The 21687-nt window shown below is 50.8% G+C and overlaps 7 protein-coding genes across 7 annotated transcripts; 3 read left to right on the forward strand and 4 right to left on the reverse strand.

Annotated features, from left to right (window-relative positions):
* Positions 1–1625: 1625 nt before the first annotated feature.
* Positions 1626–2429, reverse strand: CGCS363_v003624 (uncharacterized protein; the record flags this gene model as incomplete). The annotated part of the gene is made up of 2 exons (XM_036635473.1): positions 1626–1961; positions 2022–2429. 2 exons carry the CDS (start codon positions 2427–2429, stop codon positions 1626–1628), a joined length of 744 nt encoding a protein of 247 aa, XP_036499803.1.
* A 1817-nt stretch (positions 2430–4246) lies between these two features.
* On the forward strand, positions 4247–5889 carry CGCS363_v003625 (Satratoxin biosynthesis SC1 cluster protein 4; the record flags this gene model as incomplete). Its single annotated transcript, XM_036635474.1, has 5 exons — positions 4247–4523; positions 4586–4653; positions 4707–5145; positions 5197–5273; positions 5323–5889. 5 exons carry the CDS (start codon positions 4247–4249, stop codon positions 5887–5889), a joined length of 1428 nt encoding a protein of 475 aa, XP_036499802.1.
* Positions 5890–7047: 1158 nt separating this feature from the next.
* On the reverse strand, positions 7048–8598 carry azaK (Efflux pump azaK; the record flags this gene model as incomplete). Its single annotated transcript, XM_036635475.1, has 1 exon — positions 7048–8598. One exon carries the CDS (start codon positions 8596–8598, stop codon positions 7048–7050), a length of 1551 nt encoding a protein of 516 aa, XP_036499801.1.
* A 987-nt stretch (positions 8599–9585) lies between these two features.
* On the forward strand, positions 9586–10578 carry ywnB-3 (Uncharacterized protein; the record flags this gene model as incomplete). The annotated part of the gene is made up of 2 exons (XM_036635476.1): positions 9586–9847; positions 9899–10578. The coding sequence occupies 2 exons, from the start codon at positions 9586–9588 to the stop codon at positions 10576–10578; spliced, it is 942 nt and encodes a 313-aa protein (XP_036499800.1).
* Positions 10579–10804: 226 nt separating this feature from the next.
* Positions 10805–12765, reverse strand: CGCS363_v003628 (Pantothenate transporter liz1; the record flags this gene model as incomplete). The annotated part of the gene is made up of 9 exons (XM_036635477.1): positions 10805–11197; positions 11257–11367; positions 11425–11608; positions 11662–12031; positions 12081–12229; positions 12285–12345; positions 12398–12494; positions 12553–12641; positions 12693–12765. The coding sequence occupies 9 exons, from the start codon at positions 12763–12765 to the stop codon at positions 10805–10807; spliced, it is 1527 nt and encodes a 508-aa protein (XP_036499809.1).
* Positions 12766–13750: 985 nt separating this feature from the next.
* Positions 13751–15012, forward strand: aco (1-aminocyclopropane-1-carboxylate oxidase; the record flags this gene model as incomplete). Its single annotated transcript, XM_036635478.1, has 4 exons — positions 13751–13826; positions 13887–14260; positions 14313–14681; positions 14734–15012. The coding sequence occupies 4 exons, from the start codon at positions 13751–13753 to the stop codon at positions 15010–15012; spliced, it is 1098 nt and encodes a 365-aa protein (XP_036499808.1).
* A 250-nt stretch (positions 15013–15262) lies between these two features.
* Positions 15263–20547, reverse strand: CGCS363_v003630 (uncharacterized protein; the record flags this gene model as incomplete). The annotated part of the gene is made up of 11 exons (XM_036635479.1): positions 15263–15546; positions 16852–16945; positions 16996–17127; positions 17191–17718; positions 17773–17823; positions 17873–18949; positions 19008–19051; positions 19104–19290; positions 19343–19351; positions 19413–20120; positions 20170–20547. 11 exons carry the CDS (start codon positions 20545–20547, stop codon positions 15263–15265), a joined length of 3492 nt encoding a protein of 1163 aa, XP_036500830.1.
* Between the last annotated feature and the right edge of the window lie 1140 nt (positions 20548–21687).

Consider the following 21687-nt stretch of genomic DNA (forward strand, 5'->3'; position numbering starts at 1 on the left):
TTGACTTTAAAGCTAGTGGTTTCGAGTGATTGGATGGCTGTGCTGAATTCTGACGACCTTCATTGTAAAAAGAGGTTGTGACACCCCCGGTTTTCCTCGGTCTCCTTCACCATTGGATCTTTATGCTGGCTTCTTCAATGATGCAGTCCGAGTGTTTGGTGACTTATGCCATCTTATATTCAGATGAGAGTTCTACTTCATCATGCTTAGGAGCCTACAATACATGATGTAACCCGGCATAGTCGTAAATCTAGGCCAATATTGCATTCTGACATTCCACCCGGTAGGATACCGATCCGTTTGTTAATTTAAATGTCACTTGATATTTCCCGCGCAATGAAATCAAAACTGAGAGCATATTGATGGAAAGCAACTGGATTTGAGTATATAAACTTGGAAGATAAATGCCAGAGCTTTCTTTGGTGGTCTTTCAGTGCACCATAAAAACACACTTGTCAATCTTTGGCAATTCTCGTGTCTTCTAACTAAGTTGCTTTGCCAGGGTCAGCTACTAACTCACGTATTCGAGATGACTATATCGGCTGATGAGCTATTAGATTATATGGTCGATTGAATGAAAAACTATGTCCAAGATTTATCACTTGCACTCTGGCACAGTGGTAATTATGGTACCTACCCATTGAGCTCACGTGGATGAAGCCAGAACCAGACGGCATTCATTTTCATCATGGCAGGCCGGACCATCCATTCTTGAGACAAAGTTTGAATCCAGTCGACATCTACTGACCATGGACAGCTTTTGATGTCAGTAATAAGTCTATTTCTCGTTCGACAGTTTGGCACCAATATTCAATGAGGGACAGAGAGTTTCTCGAAGTCAATTTTGAAGCAATAATTTGATTGCTTCAAATCAACCGTAATGAGCCATTTATCCTGACGTGCCATAGAGTCGCCGATTGTTACGCCGCATCTCTCCAGATATAACTCAATCATTGTGTAACTGCAGTCGGGGACCCCGAGATTCTGTCTAGGTAGCACCCACAGCAAATGCAATATCACTGCTTTGGCAAGCGCCCGCTGGAACCCATTCACCTCTGCTACAAGGAAAAAGTAATATGATTATATGATTCAGCAAAGTATCTCTTCCCTACGCGAAGATTTATCGTACTCTCCATCAGAGAATCAAGATGCCTGCCGGTTACAGACACGGGTGACGGAGCTGAGTTGGTGCCATTGAGCCGACAAGGATCCCGCATACTGGACTTTTCACATGAACCACAAAAAAGACGTTTCCAACGTTTTCCCCTGACAAGAGGACATTTGTGGGGTCTGGCACTGCTCGATGTGGTAACACCGATCCGAAACAGTTCATCGTGCCATGACAGAAATTCTGCGACGGAAGATCGGGGAACGTCTTTTGAAGCAGGCATCCCCCAGCTCGCCGGCCTCCCGCGCTTTACACGATTCACGTACCGTTCACTGAGCAGGATATGTGCATCGTGCCTGCCGACAAAAATCACGTCGTAAGTAAAAGCTGTTGGCAAGGTTGCATTACTCATTTGGATTATATTATTGTCGTTATTTAGATCCTCGAGGCGCCCGTCGCTATCATAACGCTAACATTCTCTCGCAACATCCCGCTTTCTCACAACATCGCCTGCACTTTAGTTGCCGGGGTACCACCTGCTGAGGATGGAGGTCACGTTTGAAGGGCGAGAGAGGTGAGCGCAGTGGCCGCTGGGCTCAGACTCGGTCTTGGAGCCGGCAGGGAGGACGGCAGACATGCCCTGCTGGTAGCTGAGGGGCAGGGCGTTGTCGAGGGTGGCGTAAAGGTACGCGCAGTCGATGCCGTTGCTCCAGGGCTCGTAGGAGGAGGCGTTGGTGAAGGCACCCAGGGCAGTCCAGGTCATCTGGGAAGCCCACTTCTCCTGCTCAGAGGCGGGGAGATCGTTGAAGCCAACCTCGGGCAGCATGGTGGCGTTGCCGACGACACGGTCACCCTGTTTTGCAATTAGTTTCACGGTCACTTTTCAGCCAAAGGTTTGAAGGGGGCTACATACCTCAACAACCATCCAAGGAAGGGGGGTGCCGCCGAGGAGGTCGAGCAAGCTGGAGCCCTTGGGAAGCATGAAGGCGCTGGCGTAGACGATGCTCACGACACCACCAGTGCTGCCGGCGGCAGTGCGGGTGGCGACGTCGTAGCCCTCGACGGCGTTGCTGGCAACAACACCGCCGTAGGAGTGGGAGTAGATGACAACCTCCTTGCCATCGCTAACAAGCTTATCGAGCTCAGTGCGCACGGCCGCAACATCGTCGGAGAGAGAGGCGAGCGGGGTGGTGGTGCCGCCGACGGTGGGGAGGGCAACGATGGAGGTGTTGAAGTCGGCGCTGGCCAGCTCCGTGGCGAAGGGCTGGAAGGCAGAGGGGAGCTGCCAAGCACCAGGGACGATGAGAACTGAGGGCTTCATTTTTTCAGATGAAACTGGGGATGAGGGCCACGGAGGGGTTGGATCTTGTTTCTGCTGCAGGTAGATTGACTAAGAGGAGCGTGCAGAGTGATGGGCAAGGAAGCGACTGAGACTTGAGAATGAGCGGACGGCCTGCCTGAGAAAAAGAAACAAGCAGATGATCAACGCGGCAGAGGCTTTCTAAAATACAAAGTTGTAAAGCTACGATGCATGAATGTCGGTCCTCAGCAAGCAATATCCCCGAAATGACAGCGGCGATGAACGACGCTTGACAGCGGGATCGTCTCCAGTCCAACGGCCGGACATTGCGCAGTGTCCATGTCCCTTGTGGTTTTTGACGTCTCCGCAATGTTAGCGATGTTGGTGCGCAGCAGCTGCAGCACACGAGTGTACGCGGTCTTTCGATATATCCACAAACGGGCCAACGTTGGCGGTGGGTTTATTGCTCCATTTGTGTATGAAAAAGGGGGCACATCGAAACGGCGCAGGTACCCGAATCGGACACACCTGATTGGCGGACACAAAGTCCGTGGGGGCTGTCAACAAGACTGACAGTTTATGCAGGTTTGTGGCGTATGCAACGCAACCCTCCAACTCATAACTCAAGCCTTCTCGCTAAGTAGCTTCGAAGAATTCCCCGAAGAGTCTCTTGCATCTCTGCAACCTCGGCAGTCAGAAAGGAATTGTTCGACCATTTCTTCTTTATGTGATCAAAAATCCTTCCGAGGAGAACGAGGACTTCGTATGTTTATCCCCCGGGAATATGACGATAATGACGCACAGTCAGAAATCTGAGATCCACCACCAACGCGCCGCAGCACATCGCAGGGTTGATGACTCGGAAATGGACCCCAGCCGCGATTTCAAAGACCACCGGCTTCTCTTCCGGCAACTCGCGGGCAACGCAGAGGCCAATTGCCGCTGATGATCTGTCGACATCGGTGGCCCCATTCGTTCCATCAATGGGATGGCAGGCGGGGCTCTTGGGTTCCTGTAGCGGCGGGTCTTGATGGGGCCTCTAGACTAACGCTTTGCTCCGGTTACCCAGATCCAAAGGTCTTCCCCTAGACGAAACGAGCCTCAAGGAGAGCCGTGCGCCGGGACGTTCGATCCATTTCGAGAGTCAATCGGATGGTGTTGACGGAGAAGACGGCTCTTTTCAGTGCGGCCGACCTCCTGTGGATATATCGCGGGAGAAACTAAGTCTAATATCTCTTCTTACGACATTCCCCTTGGCGAAGAACCCACAACAGTGGTGAACCCTTGTGGATGCCGTTCCTCAAAACTGATCAAATGTGACAAAGCAGGCAACTGTTCGGGGTTTGACCGGGACTCTTGCCCCCTTTTCCGTTTCCTGTTCCAGTGCAACGGTCCACATGTTCCTTTCTTTTTATTCCACCAGCCGAGGTCGTATCTGGATGGAGTTGATGGGGTGTCACTTGCAGTTGTCAAACATGACAGGCCGAAAGAGAAAAGATTGACAGTTTAGGAATGCTACCATGGTTCGGTCGAGAAACAGGTCGTCGGCGGAACCGCGGCATCCACCAGCACGTGTTTTGCAGTGTCTTGGTGCTGAAGCGAGACAATGAGTGAGATAGACGTAGGGCACAGGAAAGGAACTCCCCCCAAGACTTGTCGTGGGAAGGTTTGTTAAAATGATTCTCCTTCCCCACGTGGTTCGTATCATAGACGGCCCCCCGTGAACCGTCTGCTCGGTGATGAACCCCTCTCTTTCGACGAACTGACAGTCCCGGAGAACATCGCTGTTCGAACGAGAGCCTGTGTGGCCACCAAGCCACCAGCAGCCACAGCCAAGCATGGCGGCCTTCTACCCGTACAATGACACCAGTCTCGACCAAGGCGAGAGGGACTACCTGAAGAAGCTGGCCGACTTCGCCGAGGATCAGAACCTGGACGACGACTTGAGAGGATATGTTCGGGGTATTACGATCGCCTTTACGGCATTCGCCGCCTTCATCGTTGGCTTGAGGTTCCTGGCGCGTCACCTCCAGGCCGCGAAATATCTGATCGACGATTACTTGATGCTGTTCGCTTTGGTCTTGCTGATTGGGAATATGGCCATGAACCTGCTTCGTAAGTTGGAGATTCGCAACCTAAACATCAATGAGAGACCACTAACACAAAGGCTGCTGCAGTTGTTGATCGTGGAATCGGGTTGCATTCCGGCCGGCTTACATTACAGGAGATTCAATTTCTCGATCGCGTACGTACTCCCAAACCCCACGAAGCCGAGCGCGGGACTGACTTGGTGCTCAGACAATGATCGGCGCTGAGATCCTGTACGTCAACGGCGTCAACATGTACAAGATCGCTCTTCTGTTCTTGTACCTGCGCATCTTCCCCATGCCTGAGGTCCGCAAAGGAGCATGGATATGCGGCAGCCTGACTTCCCTTTGGACCTTTGCCTGCGTTATCGCGGCATCGATCCAATGCCTTCCTCTGAACACGCTGTGGGAACCTTGGAAGCCGGGAACGTGTATCAACCTGTTCCTGACGCAGTTGTGCATCGCCGTCCCGAGTATTATCGTCGACATTGCGATTCTTTACCTGCCAATTCCTCACGTCCTCAAGCTGCAGATGAATCGGGCTCAGCGCATTCTGGTCTTGTTCACCTTCCTCTTGGGTAGCTATGTTGTTTTCACGAGTATCTACCGGTTCCGAATCTTCTTGTTGTACACCAAGGATGATGTGCCATGTAAGTATTCTCATCCGTGTCATTTGGCGTCGGCATACTAATATGTTGAAGATTCTCTCGCTCAAGGTCTGGCATGGAACATTATCGAGATCAGCAGTGGCATTGTTTCGGCCTGCTTGCCAACTTTGGTAAGTCATCGAAAGAGGCACTATCAAGACCGTACTAACAACGGCTCAGGGTCCAATTATCCGGGTACTATGGAAGGGTCTTCTCGAATCTGCTCATCGCAGCGGTCTCGACAAGTACGGCCGATCATCAGCAGCCAAAAAGTCAACAGGGAGGTCAGCGGGCATGACCATTGGTGGTGGACGATCTGGAACAGCCTCACACGCCAGGGCTGCGTCCAAGGACTGGTCCAAGATGCACGAATCGCAGGGAGACAAGCCCGGTCTGAGAGAAGAAGCCAAGTATGGCATCGGCCTCAAGACCATGGGTGGCGACGATGCCAGCAGCTCACACAGCTCACGCGGGTCAAACGAGATCGAACTCATGCCTCAGAGTACTGTCAGCGTTACGGTGAAGAGCCCGGGAAGGTCAACGTTCCCTCAGAACGAACAGCCGCTCACGGCGAGAGAGCATTATCACGGAACGAAGCTGTCGAAGCGCAAGGAGACGGGCTATCCTCATCACGACAACCGAATCTGGCAGCATCGTGAAGTCGAGGTTACGACGGAGCCTGTTGAGCCGGAGTCTGTGTTGTCAGAGTCCAACAGAAAGAGCTTCCGGAAGTCGACCGGATTATGAGATGGGAGACCCTCTTCAGCTGGTTGAGGACCCAATGAAATACCCTTTGTACAACTTTGTAATAGTAGTCATCAGTAATTACGCACAATTATTCAGATATTTGAAGCTTCAAGCTGTCGAAGATTGACTCTCAGCCACGGTGAAAACAATGCAGCTGATTCTGCTGGTGATGATTAGGTAGGCAAAGTCGGTCCCCTCGGCCTCCGCCCTTGGGAGGACCGTTCCCATCAGTCGGGATCCTGAGGTGGCCCGCGAAACTGGTTTGATATGATCCCTGCTGCCATTCCCGCCCCTCCAGCACCGAACGATTGCGGCCGCCCCTTACCCACGTGCCCAAGACCGGCCCATGCAGGGGAAATCTTTTGACGAGAACAGAGCAAGGGCTGCCCGGCCAGGACTTCCCCAGTCAGTTCTGTCTGGGAATTTTCACTGTGTTTGTCAGACATTTCACAGCAAACCCATGATTCCTTGGCATGTAACCCAGCGTTACAATTGCAACCTCTGCGATCGATCCTTCACGGCTGGAACCAATGTCGATCACCAACAGGCGTTTCTGCGGAAATTGAAATGGGACTCATAGATAACTGCAACTGTTTTGAGACTTATAACAAGGTATCTGGTGCTATGGGAGCTTCATAGGCAACGGGCGCTGTACAGGTGCTCGAATGTTCCTGACTCGCATTTTTCGTGCGTACTCGTCTCGATGGCTACCGAATCTCCTCCCGTGCATCTGAGTTGACACTTCTCACAGATACCGTTAGGCGAGTCGACAGGCTCAATGCAGTTGCAGTCTGTGCAGCAGCAGACGAACCTATGAGCCAAAGCTGATTCGCTGTGAACAAAAGTCATTGTGTGTAATGTCACGCTGTGGTGTGGTGCGGGATTTACTGGAATGAAGTTTCTTTTCAATTGAGCTTCATCTTCCTTAACTGAGGATCGATATTAGTTGAATTTATACCATGATAATTGATGGAAGTCGCCGGCGAATCACACAACAACGTTGTTGTAGTGAATGACAGCATGAAGCTATTCACAGCTCAAGCCACTGGAAATTGATGTGACTCAGGCTCCTTATGTACGAATCGGACTGAACTCAACATAGTCTATTTTCCGCGCTGATGTCTTGTTTACCTACAGGCACCCTTGCATTGCAGAGCCTTACGGGCTGGCATCCGCTCGCTCAGATTCTTCTCGTGCCTTCTTCAGATCCGCATACTCAGGAAGGTGTAGGACGGCGTAGATGTATGGGAAGGTCATCAGAATGAACAAAACCCAGATCGCATATCCCCACAGCCACTGAGTGCGTGCGCCAAGTGCGTACAGACTAGCAAAAAGAGCCGGAGAAAAGGCCCGGATGATGCTGAGCCCTGTCAATGACAGAGCGTTGAGGGTTCCCAGGACCTGAGGGCTAGGAGAAACATCGTTCAAGGCCAGCTGGACGCCGGTGAAACTCATAGCCACTCCACTGCCGATGGCCAGAAGTATCGGGGCAAACACCCAAAACAAGGTTATTGCAGTCGTGTTGTGGGCGCCGGCTTTGAGGGCGAGATTTCCGAGTGGCAACATGAAGAAGAACCACGGGTAGGCGTAGGCACAGACGCGGAGTAAGCCGTTGGTTCCCCAGCGGTGCTGGAGTGGGGGGAAGATGACCAGGAGCCAGAATGCTTGAGCGATGCCGTTCACGGCCATCATCAGGGAGATTTGCACAGAGGTGAAGCCGAGTCCGCCGAGATCGACGCGCGTGTACCAGAACACGGGGACGATGGCGGTGTACGCGAAGGCAAGGAGCATGACATGGCCGTATGTGTAGAGCACGATGCCGACGCCGGGAGACTTCACGATTTCCAAGATCGAACGGTTATCCTTCTTGGGTCCTCCACGGCCATCACCATCCGCATGATGCTCTTTCTTCAGAGTCTCCTCAAGGAAAAGAAAGCTTGTCAGAGCCGCCGTCAGACCGATGAAACCGACGACAAAGGTGGAAAGCGAATACGGGTAGTCGAGGAAGAACTGGACGTCGCCGAATACACTGGGGTACTGTTGCGCCGGGTTGGCCAAAGCACCACCCAAAAGCGGACCGCAGACAATGCCGCCCAGGTTGCCGCTGAAGGCGAACCAGCTGAAAGCCCTCGCCTGCGTCTTCGGGGTGCTGTGTTCTGCGATCATGGTCCTGATGGTTACAACCGTCCCGGCAAAGACACCCGCTAGGCATCGGAACAGGATCATTTGCCAAATGGTCTTGGCCATGCCAAAGGTGGAGGTCGCAAAGGCAACACCGACGAGTGAGTAAACGAGCACCGGCTTGCGGCCGACTCGATCCGAGAGTTTCCCCCAGAAGATCATGACAACAGCCTGTGTCAGGGAGAACAGCGACTCGATGAGGCCGGAGTAGAACCCCGCGTCCGTGTCGGCGAGGTTGCCGTTCTCCTGGACCATTTGGTTGATGTACGGAAAGATGGCGAAGAAGGCCATGGGCTCAACCATTCGGGCGTAGCAGAGCCAGATGATCTGCCACACCGGCAGCGGCTTGTCGTCCTCGGCGGCCCCATCCTGGTTCGGCTCCGGCTCATGGAGGGTCGTGGCTTGTGAGATGTCGGGGTCGGCGGTCGGAGCGACATCCTTGGTCGCCAGAAGCGGTGTCACCTCGGTCGCGTCGACGGCCCCGTTCGACGCGTTGCCGCCGTTTTGGTTTCTTTGGTCCGGCGCCATTGTGCCGAATTGATGCCCGACACCTAAGTCTGGTATAACTGAGAGGGTTTGTCGTCGATGCTGACGGTCGGTGTCACCTCCGGAGGTGTTTTTGAGACAATATGAGCCCGACGGCAAAGGTGAGACGAATTTCACAAAGGGCGCGTCTTCGGCGTTAAGCGTGACCGTCAGACAAAAAGTCTACGAATCCAGCTTCCCGTTCAGGCTAGGCGCGCTCGCTGTTCTGGGCCCTTATTCCCCCAATTAATCTCCGCCGACGGATCCGAACTCGGTACACAGGCACAGTAGTTAGGTGGCAGCTTTGGAGTGAGAATGCAGAGATGCGACGCGATCGTAAGCCATTTGGAATTGAGTTTTTTCAAGGTAGCAGTTCGTTTTCTTAACAGTGGAGATTGTGAAGATTGATAAATGATAAGATGCTTTCCAGGACATTGAGGTGTTTCTCATTGGCCCCTGTCTAACCTGCGGGCTTGTCATCTGCAGGGGTCGAACTCTACAAACAGCGACAGCAGCAGTTGCAAGCCGTTGCTCAAGGTGTCTCAATTGGCGCCGCTGCCGCTGCATCCCTATGGTTTTTCTGGCATGATTAAGGCGACGTCAAGACCCTCTTGTCAACGGATAGTATGGGGTTCGTCCGTGAGGCACGGTTCAAGAAGGTGTCGGATCAGGAACGGGAGTTCTGGTTAGCTCGTCTCGGCTTGGCGAACTCAGCCCGGCCCGAAACGCTATTTGTCAAAGTCCGTACCTGCGTCTCTTTGTTCTCACGTCGTGGCTTTCCGACTAAAGGACTGACATGTTCCGATTCTTTCCAACTGGTTACGCTCTTTCGAGTTTGGACGCATGACGTATGACAGATCTAGCGGGAGTTCGGGCGGAGGCTCGAGCATACCGCGGCTCCGCTGGCTCAGGTCTAGTACTTAACCACCAGCGCGGTACGTCTCCCCGTTTTTGGCAATGTCTGTTCTCTCCCCCGGCGAAGTTCCTACAATGTCTTCTTTGAAGGTCGGTGTGATCGGCGCAACGGGGATGACGGGGTCTCATGCGACCGTGGAGTTGATCAACAGAGGGCACCACGTCGTTGGGGTATCGAGAGACCCATCAAGGGTTGGGAAGCACGAGCGTTATGAGCCCAGAAGCATCGATCTCGGCAGCTCGGACGTCTTGGATATATCCAAACAACTTTACGGATTGGATGTAGTTGTAAACGCCTATGGGCCCCACAGCCAGCTTGGATCATCTTTTGCCTACAGTAAGACTTTCCTGTGAAGTCTCCGAACAGTTAGCTAACATGTTCTGACAGGGTCGTTTGTTGAAATGACGCGCAAAATATTGCTTGCTTCAAGAGAGGCTCACGTACCATACTTCGTCATGGTCGGGGGAGCTGGTAGTCTGGAGATACCGGACAAGCCATATATGACGGCCGCCGACGATGCGAGGTTCTTCACAGCATACGGCAGAGCAATGCTAGCCAGCGAGGCCTACATAATGCACTGTCAAGACTGGGCAGGAGACTTTGCGACAAGGTTACGGACAGCTCGAGATGCGTGGCTTGCAGAACGGGATGGGAAGGGGACCGATGCGACGAAGAAGGTGCTAGAGGATATGGAGAAGACTATGGCAGATATGAACAGCCAGGGGGTGGACTTCATCACAGGGGCGCGCGCCACGTACATGTTCTTTGACGGTAACACGTCTTTCAAGTGGACATACATAGCTCCTCCCCCGCTATATCGGCCTGGGACAAGGACCGGTTTGTACACGGTTGAGCTCGACCGGATGCCCCTTCAACTTCAAAAAGGTGCGGAAAGCGGTGATAGCTTTTCGATATTTGATGGGCGTTTGCAGAGCATCTCGGTTCCAGATATGGCAGTTGCTATTGCAGACGAGGTTGAGCAACAGACGAAGGTTTGGAAGCACTGGTGTCCGTATACAGATGGTCTTGATGATAGACCTGGTCCAACTTATGTCACTCTTACATAGTATTACCAAGTCGACTCGATAAAAGGTGAGATTTCCCTCTGTCACAATGAGCCGTTTGGTTGGTTTCAAATCATGTACAATAGCTCATGAGGTCAACGAGATCGATAGACTATCATTCGTACTATGAAAAATAGAGGTCATTCTTGTGGCATTTGCAGCCCATCGGAACCCGTGTTCTCCATGTCCTGTTGCGTGTTCTCCATGTCGTGTTGTGAGAACGCAACACTTACTGCTTCTGCACTGAAATTGGTTGGTTTGCTACCACCTCGGGTCCTTTCGTGTCATACGCAGGCGCTGTCTCTGCCTCAGGACGATCAGATTCTGATGTCACACCTGCCGCATCCTGGCTAGCCTCCTCATTTGCCAGCCTCATCTCAAGATCAGGGTGTTTCAGCTTCCACCTCTTCATATACCACGTGCCAAACATCAGGAAGGCCCACATTGCCACCTCGAATACTGTCGCTGCAGGGTAGCCGTGCGGATATCGAGGCGCCTCGACGGTAGGAAAGGTGAAGAGGGGAATCCAGATTTGGTTGCAAAAGCCCAGGGTCATCATGGATGAGATGATCAAACCACGCTCGCCGTAGTTCTCTTTCAGGGTGAAGTTAAGCCATGAGTACTGAGAAAGTGTTTGTTAGTCGCAGCCTTCGTGTTTAGAATCTCGTCTGAGTGACCTACCAGGATCGGAGAGGCCATGCCTGAAAAGCCGCCAAAGTAGAATGCGCAGAACTTCAAAATGTCTGGGACGTTCCAGATTGATAGAACTATGCATGAAAATAGCACGAAGCTCTGGGATAGGATATCAGTAATGTCTTCTTAACTAGCCCATACCAGTGAACAACTTACTGCTTGAAAAGTCCAAAGCCCTCTGAGACTCAAGCAACCTGCTAACGTAGTACCCAGCCATGAAGACAGAGCGCGAAGGAGGTCAATGAAAGTTGGTAGGATGTTGACCAACTCGATGGAGTACTTCGCATCTCGAAGCCACAGGGCCATGTAACCGGTCCAGTAGTGTGCTTGGCATAGGAAACTGCTAGCTATTAGCCATGGCGTCCTCCATTTGAAAAGTTAGAAGCGACTAACATGTAGCACGGTACGCAGATCCACCACATTGGTCGCGAAAGCGTATACTTGAAGGTCTTCCAGGTGATACCCTCCGTTTCCACAGTTGGCATCCTCTTGATTGCAAGGGCGTACTCCTCGTCGGTGAAGAACCATCGCTTGGGAGAGATTGGTAGACCAGGCCAGAAGGCAAAGCCTAGGAATGAGATGGGAAGAGTGATGATGCCTTGGACGATGAACAGCCATCGCCAGCCAGCTCTTCCGTAGACTCCATTCAGGTTTCGGTAGGCTGCTGCTTGGAGGTAACCAGAGAACATGGAACCAAGTGAGTTACCCATGAACCATACACCCGCTCTCTTGAACAACTCTTCATTTTTGAACCAGCTACCCACTAGAATGGGTTAGGAGAGTTGCTCGCTCAGTTGCGCATGGGTACTTACGGATAAGGTGAGTGCCGCCAAATGAAGATGCCTCCAGGAAGCCTGTAACCGCGCGCAGGATGTATAAGTGCCAGCTGTGCTTGATTTCGGACTGACAGAACGCGATAACGGCCCAAATAATCTGCAGAGACGGCAGCAAAAACGGAGCGCTGAATACAGTCAGCTTTTATTTGCTTTGGAGCTTGTGTCTAAAGAGGCTCGCACATCTTCGCTTTGGTTTGAAGGGTCATCAGCGGAATCTGTCCAATGACATAGGCCGTGTTGTCTTATCAAATGTCAGCATGATCAAGTAGACAGGCGAAGGGTGTGAAACTCACATGCCACGACATAGTAATTCAGCTCATTGCCCCACGCATTGAGGTCTTCCCGCATGCCCGAGACATAAGCATTCGTAACATTTTGCTGTCCAAGAAACTGGCAATGTCAGTTAGAATCATCCACTGTATCACGTATCGATTGTTAAATTACTTACTCTGCAGAAGAAACTCAAGCTTCCAAAGACGAGAATAGCCAAGTCCAGCTTTCTCAGCAGCTTCCGCTCCGCGGCAGGATAGTGAGACGCTGGAAATTTGTCAGGGTAACTTCGAGAAGCAATCGGCACGGACGACTTACGATACCAGTCAAACACTGACAATACCACAGCTCCCACTTTGTTCTTCTTTACCGCCCGAAGAATAGCCCCCATGTTGGTCGATGTGTGCCGTAATGGTCTGCTAGAGAGTCCGAGAGGCACAGCACCTTCGGCTTTACAGCTTGCCCGACGTTTTATACGTACACCCAACTCTTCGAGGTAGGTTCCTACCCAAATTTCGTTATGTGAGCATCTTTATAAAGCTCATTGCCACTTCAGTACCCTTGCAAACGCCCAGAACCAGCGGCCTGCAGTCCGCGATAAGCTTGCAGAGTTGCAGCTTCGTTAACCTCTCCTCCGGACTTCATCCGCCGAGACCCGACCAGTTGCAGCAAGCACGCCTCTTCGCCCACTATTCGCCATTATGCCAGGAATGACGATTATGCTTCAACAACTCGGGGTGTCCAATGCTTCTGGGGAACGACGCGGGTTTGCGGAGACTGCACCATGCAAATAATCTCCGAAACGGTATGGGAGGCCAGTGTCCATCGAATCGTGAGCCGGACAAAGCATCATCCCGCCGAACTCGGTGTCCTTTTACCGGCGGGAGCACATCATACGGAGCTTGCTTACCGCGTACGCGGGGGTCTTGAGGGGTTGCTACGGTTATTTTCCGGCGCATCTACCGGCGAGGCAGACGACGTTGGCGGACCGGGGTTGGTTGTGGTGGGGATTGCGCCATCCGTTATCAAATGATGACATGCGACGATCTCGCATCCCCAACGGCCTCGGCCATATAACTTGGCCAATTTGCTTAGTGATGCCGCGGGGTAGACTTCAAGTGTGTGACCATGAAGACAATTGAGTCAAATCAACGTCGCGTTATTGGACGTGGAGGTCGTGTTGTGCGGAGTAAAGGCCGATGGAGGGTTCAGGGGGGCCGGGCTGGACTTCCGGCGAGATGCCGTCCGGAGTCGCAACCAAGGTTAATAGTTAAAATGGCGAGCTCAGAACCCTTGGAGTCTGAAAAGTCTGAGCTTGCATCAGAGATCAGCCCGCCTTCCCAAGAAAATACACCCCGCCTCACCGCCCGCCCAACATGCCTTCTGCTGTGTCTGAGTTGTACCAATACTCCCACGTCCCCGAGACGGAGGAGAACCTCGATTGGGCAGACCGTGAGTTTTCATGATGAGCTTATGCAGGGAATATTTTGCCGACTTTCTGACGCGACGCAGTTCCCACCATTGACCTTGCCAAGTACGGAACACCAGAGGGCAACAAGGAACTTGCCCAGACTTTGATCGAAGCTATCCGCACCAAGGGTTTCTTTTATGTCATCAACTACGGCATCTCACAACAAGAAGTCGACAAGCAGTTCGCTCTAGGCCAGAAGTTCTACGAGCTCCCTCTTGATGAGAAGCTAAAGTATGAGCCCAACCTTGATTCCGGTGACTACAATGGATACCGTCCTGCAGGCAGGCGGTTCCTGAGCGGTGGCATTAAGGACAAGACCGAAGTTTGGAACATGGCGACCAAGGATGGTCACATTACCCAGCCCCTGCCCAAGCTTTTGGAGGAGCGCAAAGAGGAGATTGAGGGCTTCGCCAAGGTAAGATAGATTTCTGCCGATGCCCTGGCCGTATGCTAATTCTTGTTGAAAGGACTTGCATGACAAGGTATTGGACCCCTTGAACCACCTCATCGCTCTTGCATTGGAGCTTCCGGAAGACTTCTTTACTCGTGTCCACAAGTGGGATGTCCATGACGAGTCGCATCTGCGATACATGAAGTACTCCAAGTTCACACCAGAGGAGATTGAGAAGCTCGATGACGGTCTTTGGTCTCGTGGCCACACCGATCTCGGCACCATCACCCTTCTTTTCCGCCAGCCAGTGGCCGCGCTGCAGATCAGGGATCACGAGACCGGCAACTGGAAGTGGGCCAAGCCTCTTGACGGCAGTCTGACTGTCAACACTTGCGACGCCTTGAGCTTTCTGACTGGCGGTTACGTCAAGTCTACCGTTCACAGAGTAAGCTATCCACCATCACTTTGCACAATTGTCGTACTGACTCTTCGCGAAGGTATCTGTTCCCCCCAAGGACCAGCGCCACGTCGATCGCCTGGGCCTTCTGTACTTCGCCCGTCCCCAGAATGATCTCACGCTGAAGACCATTGACTCTCCCGTCTTGAAGCGCGAGGGCTTCACACAAAATGAGTTCGAGGCCGGCGGTCACAGAGTTCCAACGATGGGCGAGTTCACGACTCTCAAGCAGACATGGCAGCAGAGAAAGGGCGTCAGCTACCAGTCATCCGAAGGCCAAGAGATTTTGCCTGGTTTCAAGGGCCAGTACTTCCAATAGTTAGATGAACAGTGTTGTAAATGTAAAAAAACACTTCATTGGCCACTGATAGGCAGGAAAGCCGTATAACAACAAAAGCTCTCCGGTGCATCGTATCTACAAGCGCTATGTCGTCCATGTTGCGTCCAGAGTAAGGAGAGAGAGAGAGGAAAACATCGATATCAAGATAATTCTCCAAGTATATCAAATCCGACTGTCACCATTTGCCTGTTTCTGTACATTCTTTCGACAGGGTGCTTGTCTTCGTGCCTTAGCAAGACGCAACGATAGTCGCAGTGCCCGTCACTCCATCTAAGGGTCCGTTGGTAATCGCAAGCTCGCATGATTTGCTGATGGTGTATTGGACGTACGGTCCTCCGCTCGGCAGCCTGACGCCCGCACTCGCACTTCCCTGCGAGCAAGAACCAGCAGTGCCTCCATTGATCGAGTCTTCGAACTGGACGAGACAGCTAGCATTGGCCGTGCCATTGGCCGGAGCGGCATAGGCGAGAGCAGCGAAAAGAGCGGCGATAATCAGGGCGAATCGAGTCATTGCTGGAGATTCCTTGTTAGTATGAGATTGAAATTGAAACTAGGAGAGGATGTGCAAAACTATACATACTGGATGTTGTGAACGAGCCGAGGCCAAGAGGATAGTAAACGACAGTAATGCTTCAATGCGTCAACGAGTGAATGTTTGGTGTTAAAAAAGTTTAATCGGGATGACCTTGGGATGAACCGTTTCTTGTTGTAGAGTTCGAAGTCTTAAATATTCTCCTATGGCCAAGAGCTAAGCTCGGTCAGTCGATTCATCGCCGGGGGGGCAGCCCGCCTCTAACGGCAATCAGGAGGCGCATTTCTTTTTTAAGTTGAGAGTGCAATACTCCTTTTTGAATCGAGTTGATTGTAAACCCCGGTCGTAATCCACTATGAACACTAATATTAGGTTCAGTAGGCGATCATCTGGTGTAAAGTCCAATGGTATGACTCGTCATGACATTTAGGGGCATCGATAGCATGACAACATATAGCTTGGCTCCCGCGATTGCAATTCCTATTTTGCTGCGATAGGAAACTTCCGTGTCTGGCATTCCAATGTCTGCGCTTCCCACAGCAAGCCACAGAAATGGTTGCAGAACACGAACGCCCGGCCAAGGCACCAGATTGCATGCGACGTAACAAAGCATAATGCATCATACACCGAGAAGCTCTACATAAATAAACTGCATACAAAAACATAACATCGGAAAAATCACATTGGATACAATCTAACAAAATATCTAGCCTCCGCTAACCAATACAATTAGACCTCAGCGGCCTGACCGGAGCCCTGATCCTTAGGCCTGCGCCAAAACGGCTGCCTAGATCGCCAAGAACCACGACTACGCGATTCTACCTCAGTCTTAGAAGTATCAGATCCTTGTTCTTGTAGGCCTTCTCTCTCAGTGGGCAGGGCGGAATTGTGAACATTCTGTAGACTCCTGCCTTGAGGCTTGTTTCCATTAGTGTCAGTGTTTCCCTGGTCGGTCTTCTGGTCTAGGTTTCTGTCCAGACGCTTTTTTCTTGAGTCTTTCACCTTGCCCTTGATCCTGTTGACTTCTTTCTCTAAGTTCTTGAGAAGATCGTCACTTTTCATAAACTTCTTATACTTGTCCCAAACCACAAGCCAGACATAGTAGGCTCCAGTATATACCAGGACCCAGGTCTCGAGCATCTTATAAGCTGACCAGAAGACAGTTCGCGGGAAGGTCCAAAGGCGAAAACGATCGACACAGAAATTACAGCAGCCGAGATCGGGACTTCATGGGCGAATATCAGCACTTATTTTGAGCCGGGGAGGAATCAGGAATTGATACGTACACATGAAGTTCGCCTGATCGCCAAAGGTCATCTTGTCTGATCCGATGGTCGAATTATTCATGCCGAAAACACTGGACATGAAGGACAACGGAAGCTTGGGGCAGTCAGTAGAGAACTTGACCATGAAGATGATGAGCGACGTACGAAAATGATTGTCACAATGGTGAAAATCATGATGGACCTGCCCTGCCGAACAGTCTCATCTGCTTGTTTAACCGACTGCCAAGCTTGCAAAATGCTGGCTTGCTGTTGCTTGAGATCGAGCAGGTCTTTGATCTGTGGGTCTTTCGTCAACATCTTCTTGCAACTACATCGATGTACCCTTCTGGGTTGGCTTACCCCTTGAGCTGTGCTTTCAGCGCTCTTTCTAAGTCCTTCAAGTTCCAGTACTCTGTCGCCAACATCTGAGATCAAGTCATATGCTTGTTTTCGAAACCAGAAGAATTCTTGCTTTTCTCTTTCTCTGATTTGCTTTGCCTCCTTGGCCTCCTTAGCCTCCTTTTCGGTAATTTCGTTCAATTTCCTCTCAAGTGAGGATGGCCGAGACGACGCAGTATTGCGATAACCTCGGTCATTATCTGGGCTCCGTGAGTTATCCCTCCATTCTCCGCTTGAGTCGTAGATGTTCTCGACATGTTTCGTGAATCGTTTGATGACTTCCTTCTGTTTGTTATTGATATTGATCATGATGTCGAGTTCGTCGATGATGTCTTTGATCTCTCGTTGAAGCTTCCCTTCAGGATTGATGTTGAGAAGTGGCGGATGCAAGTGCGACGCGTCCTCGTATTTGAACTTGGAGACATACAACTGGGAGGCTCTCTTGGTCCAGTGCCATAGATGGTGAAAGGACACTGTCTGCAAATTGGTCTGTTGTTCTCTTAGTTCCTAACACCCACCAAGTGGCAAAACGCTGGCACTCACCAAGTTTCCAATAGCGTCCCCAAATATGTCCATGACCTGAGGGTGCCGGTCCTGTGACCAAGTCAGATATCAAAAGTCGAGAGTGGTATGAATGGCTTACCGGGGTCTTGGTGCGATCAAAGAAGGTATTGGAGCACTCGTCCAGGATGATCAGCGCCACGTCAAAGACCGAACGGATCTGGTTCTTCCGAGCATTCTTGATTCGTGTCCGGATTGATTTGTGCACACCTGAGGGATCCTGCTTGTTCGCTCCGTACCGCTTAGGGAAGCTGGTAATGATCGTCTTTTTGTCGAGTATCCACATCCAAAGCTGGTCAACCATGACAACTCGAGAAACCTTGCGGATCTCACCACGGCAATGATCGCAACCGTCGGTGTCTGTTCCTATCCAGTGATCGTCCCATCTGAACGTGTCCGAAGTGTTGTCAGGGTCGCGATTGCGCTCGCAAAGATCATCCGTTTTGTGATGCAGCAGTCTCTCCAGGGCCAGGTGTTTGCGAATCCATCCCTCTTCTCCAGTACAGTCTTTCTTGCCTAGCTCGCGGAAACGATGCATGTTTCTGTCGTCCATTGTAGTACCTCGATAGACGACTTGGTCTCGGTCGCGAGCCTTTGTTGTCTTCAAAGTCCAATAGTAGGGTTGATCGAGTGTTCTCCGAGGATGCAGCGGAGGATCATGGTGAAGATACTTCTTCAGAAGCTGTTCATCCCTGTATATAGCAATGGCCTCGTAAAGCCTAGCAGCATCAAGTAGAAGCTGACCAAGTTTGCTTCTGGCCTTGATTCTTCCATGGCCGTCGGTTTTCAGCTTGGCCACGTACCATAGCTGTTGCTGCCCATCTTCGTGCTTTTCATCCTTTGCTGGTCCGGTCCTATCAGCGAAACCTTTTGCAACCTCGGTAACAGTGCGATGGATCCCGGAAAATGAAGTCGTAGATGCTCTCTTCTCCAACTCCTCCTGGATCCTACTTAAGTGGTTTGGATCTTCCGGGGGATGGGTGGGAGCCGCTCTAGTCGTTTTGAGAGGTTTGCCGGCAAAGGTTCGAAAGGCAACCCTATCCTTCCTCGCCGTTTTTGCCTCGTCATCCCGTTTCTTGCGATGCTTTGCGGTCTCTTCGTCGATTATTTTGGCGATCTTGTCACGCTTCCTGTCTTCTTCCCAATGAAGATATGGCATCTAGGGCAATGTTAGGGTGCTGGTGAGTCTACGCCAGTCCACAGGTCTCTTCACTTACGAAAAGCACGACGTTTCCTGGGTTGTCTTCTGAGTCCCAAATTTCTGTGCAATGGTTAGTAAATGATGTCGTTTGCAAGGGGCCGGTGGTGCTCACCAGACGACACTCGTTCACAAATCGCTCTCATGTGCCGCGCGTGGACCATACTCCGTCTCCCTCCGTGTTGTTGACCTCTCCAATACTCAGGTCGAAGGATCATATGACTTCTGGTCTTGACCGGGGGGGCTCGGTAAATGCGACCGTGATCCGGCTTGCGATCACCGAAGTAGCGTGCTATGGCTTGCTTGATAAACGTCAGCAGATGGCATATCTTGATAGAGCTAAAAGAGTCCTACTTCGATCCACTGGTAGAAAGGGTCAGCATCTGTTTCGAACATATGGACGGAATGATAGAGATATACTTACTGCCATGTTGTTATGAGGAATGTGGATATATCGCACCCGATCTGGATGGCCGTTCTTGTTGAGAACAATACTCTCATCCCCAGACTCTTCGCCTTCGTCTGCCTCTTCGGGGCCGTTCGACTCTGGTTTTCCGAAGTTTTTGCCAAGGAGGAACCTTAGAGACAGTCTCTGATCAGGGAATTTGCCTTTGAATCGGTAGTCATCCTTCATGTCGGTTGGCTTGAGGTATCTCTCATCCGCAGAAAGCGATTTGTAGAAGGACTTGGAAGCATGGGACATGTACGAGTCCTTCGGAACTCCTAGACTTGGTCGTCGGAACTCCTCTCTCTGATCAAACTCCCGTTGTGGTTGAATATCTTCCGTCAGCTGCTCCGTGGTGGTTCTCGAGATTGCTGGCGTAGACTGCCTTCTCAATCCCGGACTGGGTCGGTCGAAGCTGGTCGATGCAGAAAGCTGGCCAGGGTCATTGCCTTCCGTTCCTTTCCGCTCAGGGTTGCAGATGTCCCATTCCATGATGTATCCATTGATGTCCCGCTCCAAATCGTATTTCTTTGCCGCGTCATCAGAGCTTTCACCCGTGTTCTCATTGCTTCCTATGAGGTCCAGAACCTCACATCGGCCTAGATCTACTGTTCTTGGGTCCGGAGTAAAGGTGTCGGTAGGTCTGTTATTCGTCCTCTTCCATTCGCGTATATCCCGGATTCCTTTCTTGGTCGTTTTGTCACCCCTCCACTTGTCATGCCGCCAGACACTTCACAAGATTGCAGTCCTCAGAATGGCCTCCATTCCTCTCGTGAGGACATTTGACACCCTCAAGAGCGCTGCGCAAAGTGTCTGTTCGTTTATACTGTGCCTCAATGGAAATGGCATGACTGCGGATCTTCTTCTTGACATTCTCCTCGGCGCGGTCTCTGAAGTCCTGCTTCGTCTCATCGTTTCCATCTTGCTGGTTCAACTTCTGTATCTCAAGTTGGACTTCTTTGTCCCAGTAGGACTTGTTCCCAATACGAGACAGGAAGTTGGGACGTTCATGTATCTCAATGCAGCCAAAGTAATGTGCCAAAATGTCCCGGATGACTTCGGGCCCGTGGGGTTCCGCGGAGAGACAGGTCGGCGTTGTGTCGTGATCTCCCATGGTCTTCTGGACGAAGGTGATGTATTGACAACAGAATGTGAATGTGAAGTCGCGCCTTGCGGGTCTCAGTTGCCCAGAATGCAAGTCGTGTATCTTGGCTAGCCGTGATTGATCTCAGTGGTCAGGTTGCGCATTCATGAAGCCAACTGTATGGGAACAGGACCATTAAGAGACCGGACCTCGTTGGGGGCCAAAACGAGGCTCCGAGCCAAGTTGCGGTTTTCTCGCTCATCCTTCGCTCATCCTTGACTAGATTGGTCAATGGGTGGTCAGATTTAAGACAAGGTGGTTGGCTCTTGTGTATCACAACCCAATCACAGCCTGCTTGTGGCTCTTCAGCTCCGGCAGGCTGCAGCAACATGCCTCGATCCCACCGTGATGGGCGGGGAAAGCTGTAAGCCGGGGTTCGATATCATAGGCGAGAGAATTTTTGGGAGCAATGTGGCAGATAAGAGGCGCTCAAAACGTCCGTCATATTTAACAATACGACAAGCAGCTAAGATTATGTGCGGTCACACAGAGACCAGAGTACTGTACCCGACAACTCAGCCTCAGCTAACTAAGCTCAATTCGAACTTGATGGGCGATTATCCAGTAAATATTTCCTTACTATTTCGCGAAATTGACGTCCAGAAGCTATTCTTAGTATAGAGGCACAGGCAAATGAGTAGTAGTGATGTGTGTGATGATTTAGCTAAGTGGGCTGCCTAGCTAGGAGGCTAGAAGAAAGCACTAGGGGGCCCTAAGCTATATAGGCTACTTAGGGTACCTATAAGTAGGTACTACTATACTACCCCTTAAACTATAAAACCTAGTAGTAACTATTAATATATATAAAGTAAGTAAAACACTAGAAATCTTATTAAAAGCTAAAACGTTTAAAACTAAGGAGTTTTTAAGTTTATATTAACTTAGTTAATCTTTAGTTAAACTACTAAATAATCCTTATCTTCTAATTAGTTTAAAACTTTAGATTAAACTAATCTTAGAGCTAGCTAATATTAATCTATATTATCCTCTAATCTATTTATTAATCTAAGTATTCTAATAAAGTTATAGTATTTCTATATTTTAAGAGATTTTATAAAGCTATTAATAACTATCTTAAAACTATTAATAAAATAAAGTATAAAAGTTTTA

Source organism: Colletotrichum siamense (assembly GCF_013390195.1).
Source record: "Colletotrichum siamense strain Cg363 chromosome Unknown KSG_Cg363_contig02, whole genome shotgun sequence".
Lineage (NCBI taxonomy): Eukaryota > Fungi > Ascomycota > Sordariomycetes > Glomerellales > Glomerellaceae > Colletotrichum > Colletotrichum siamense.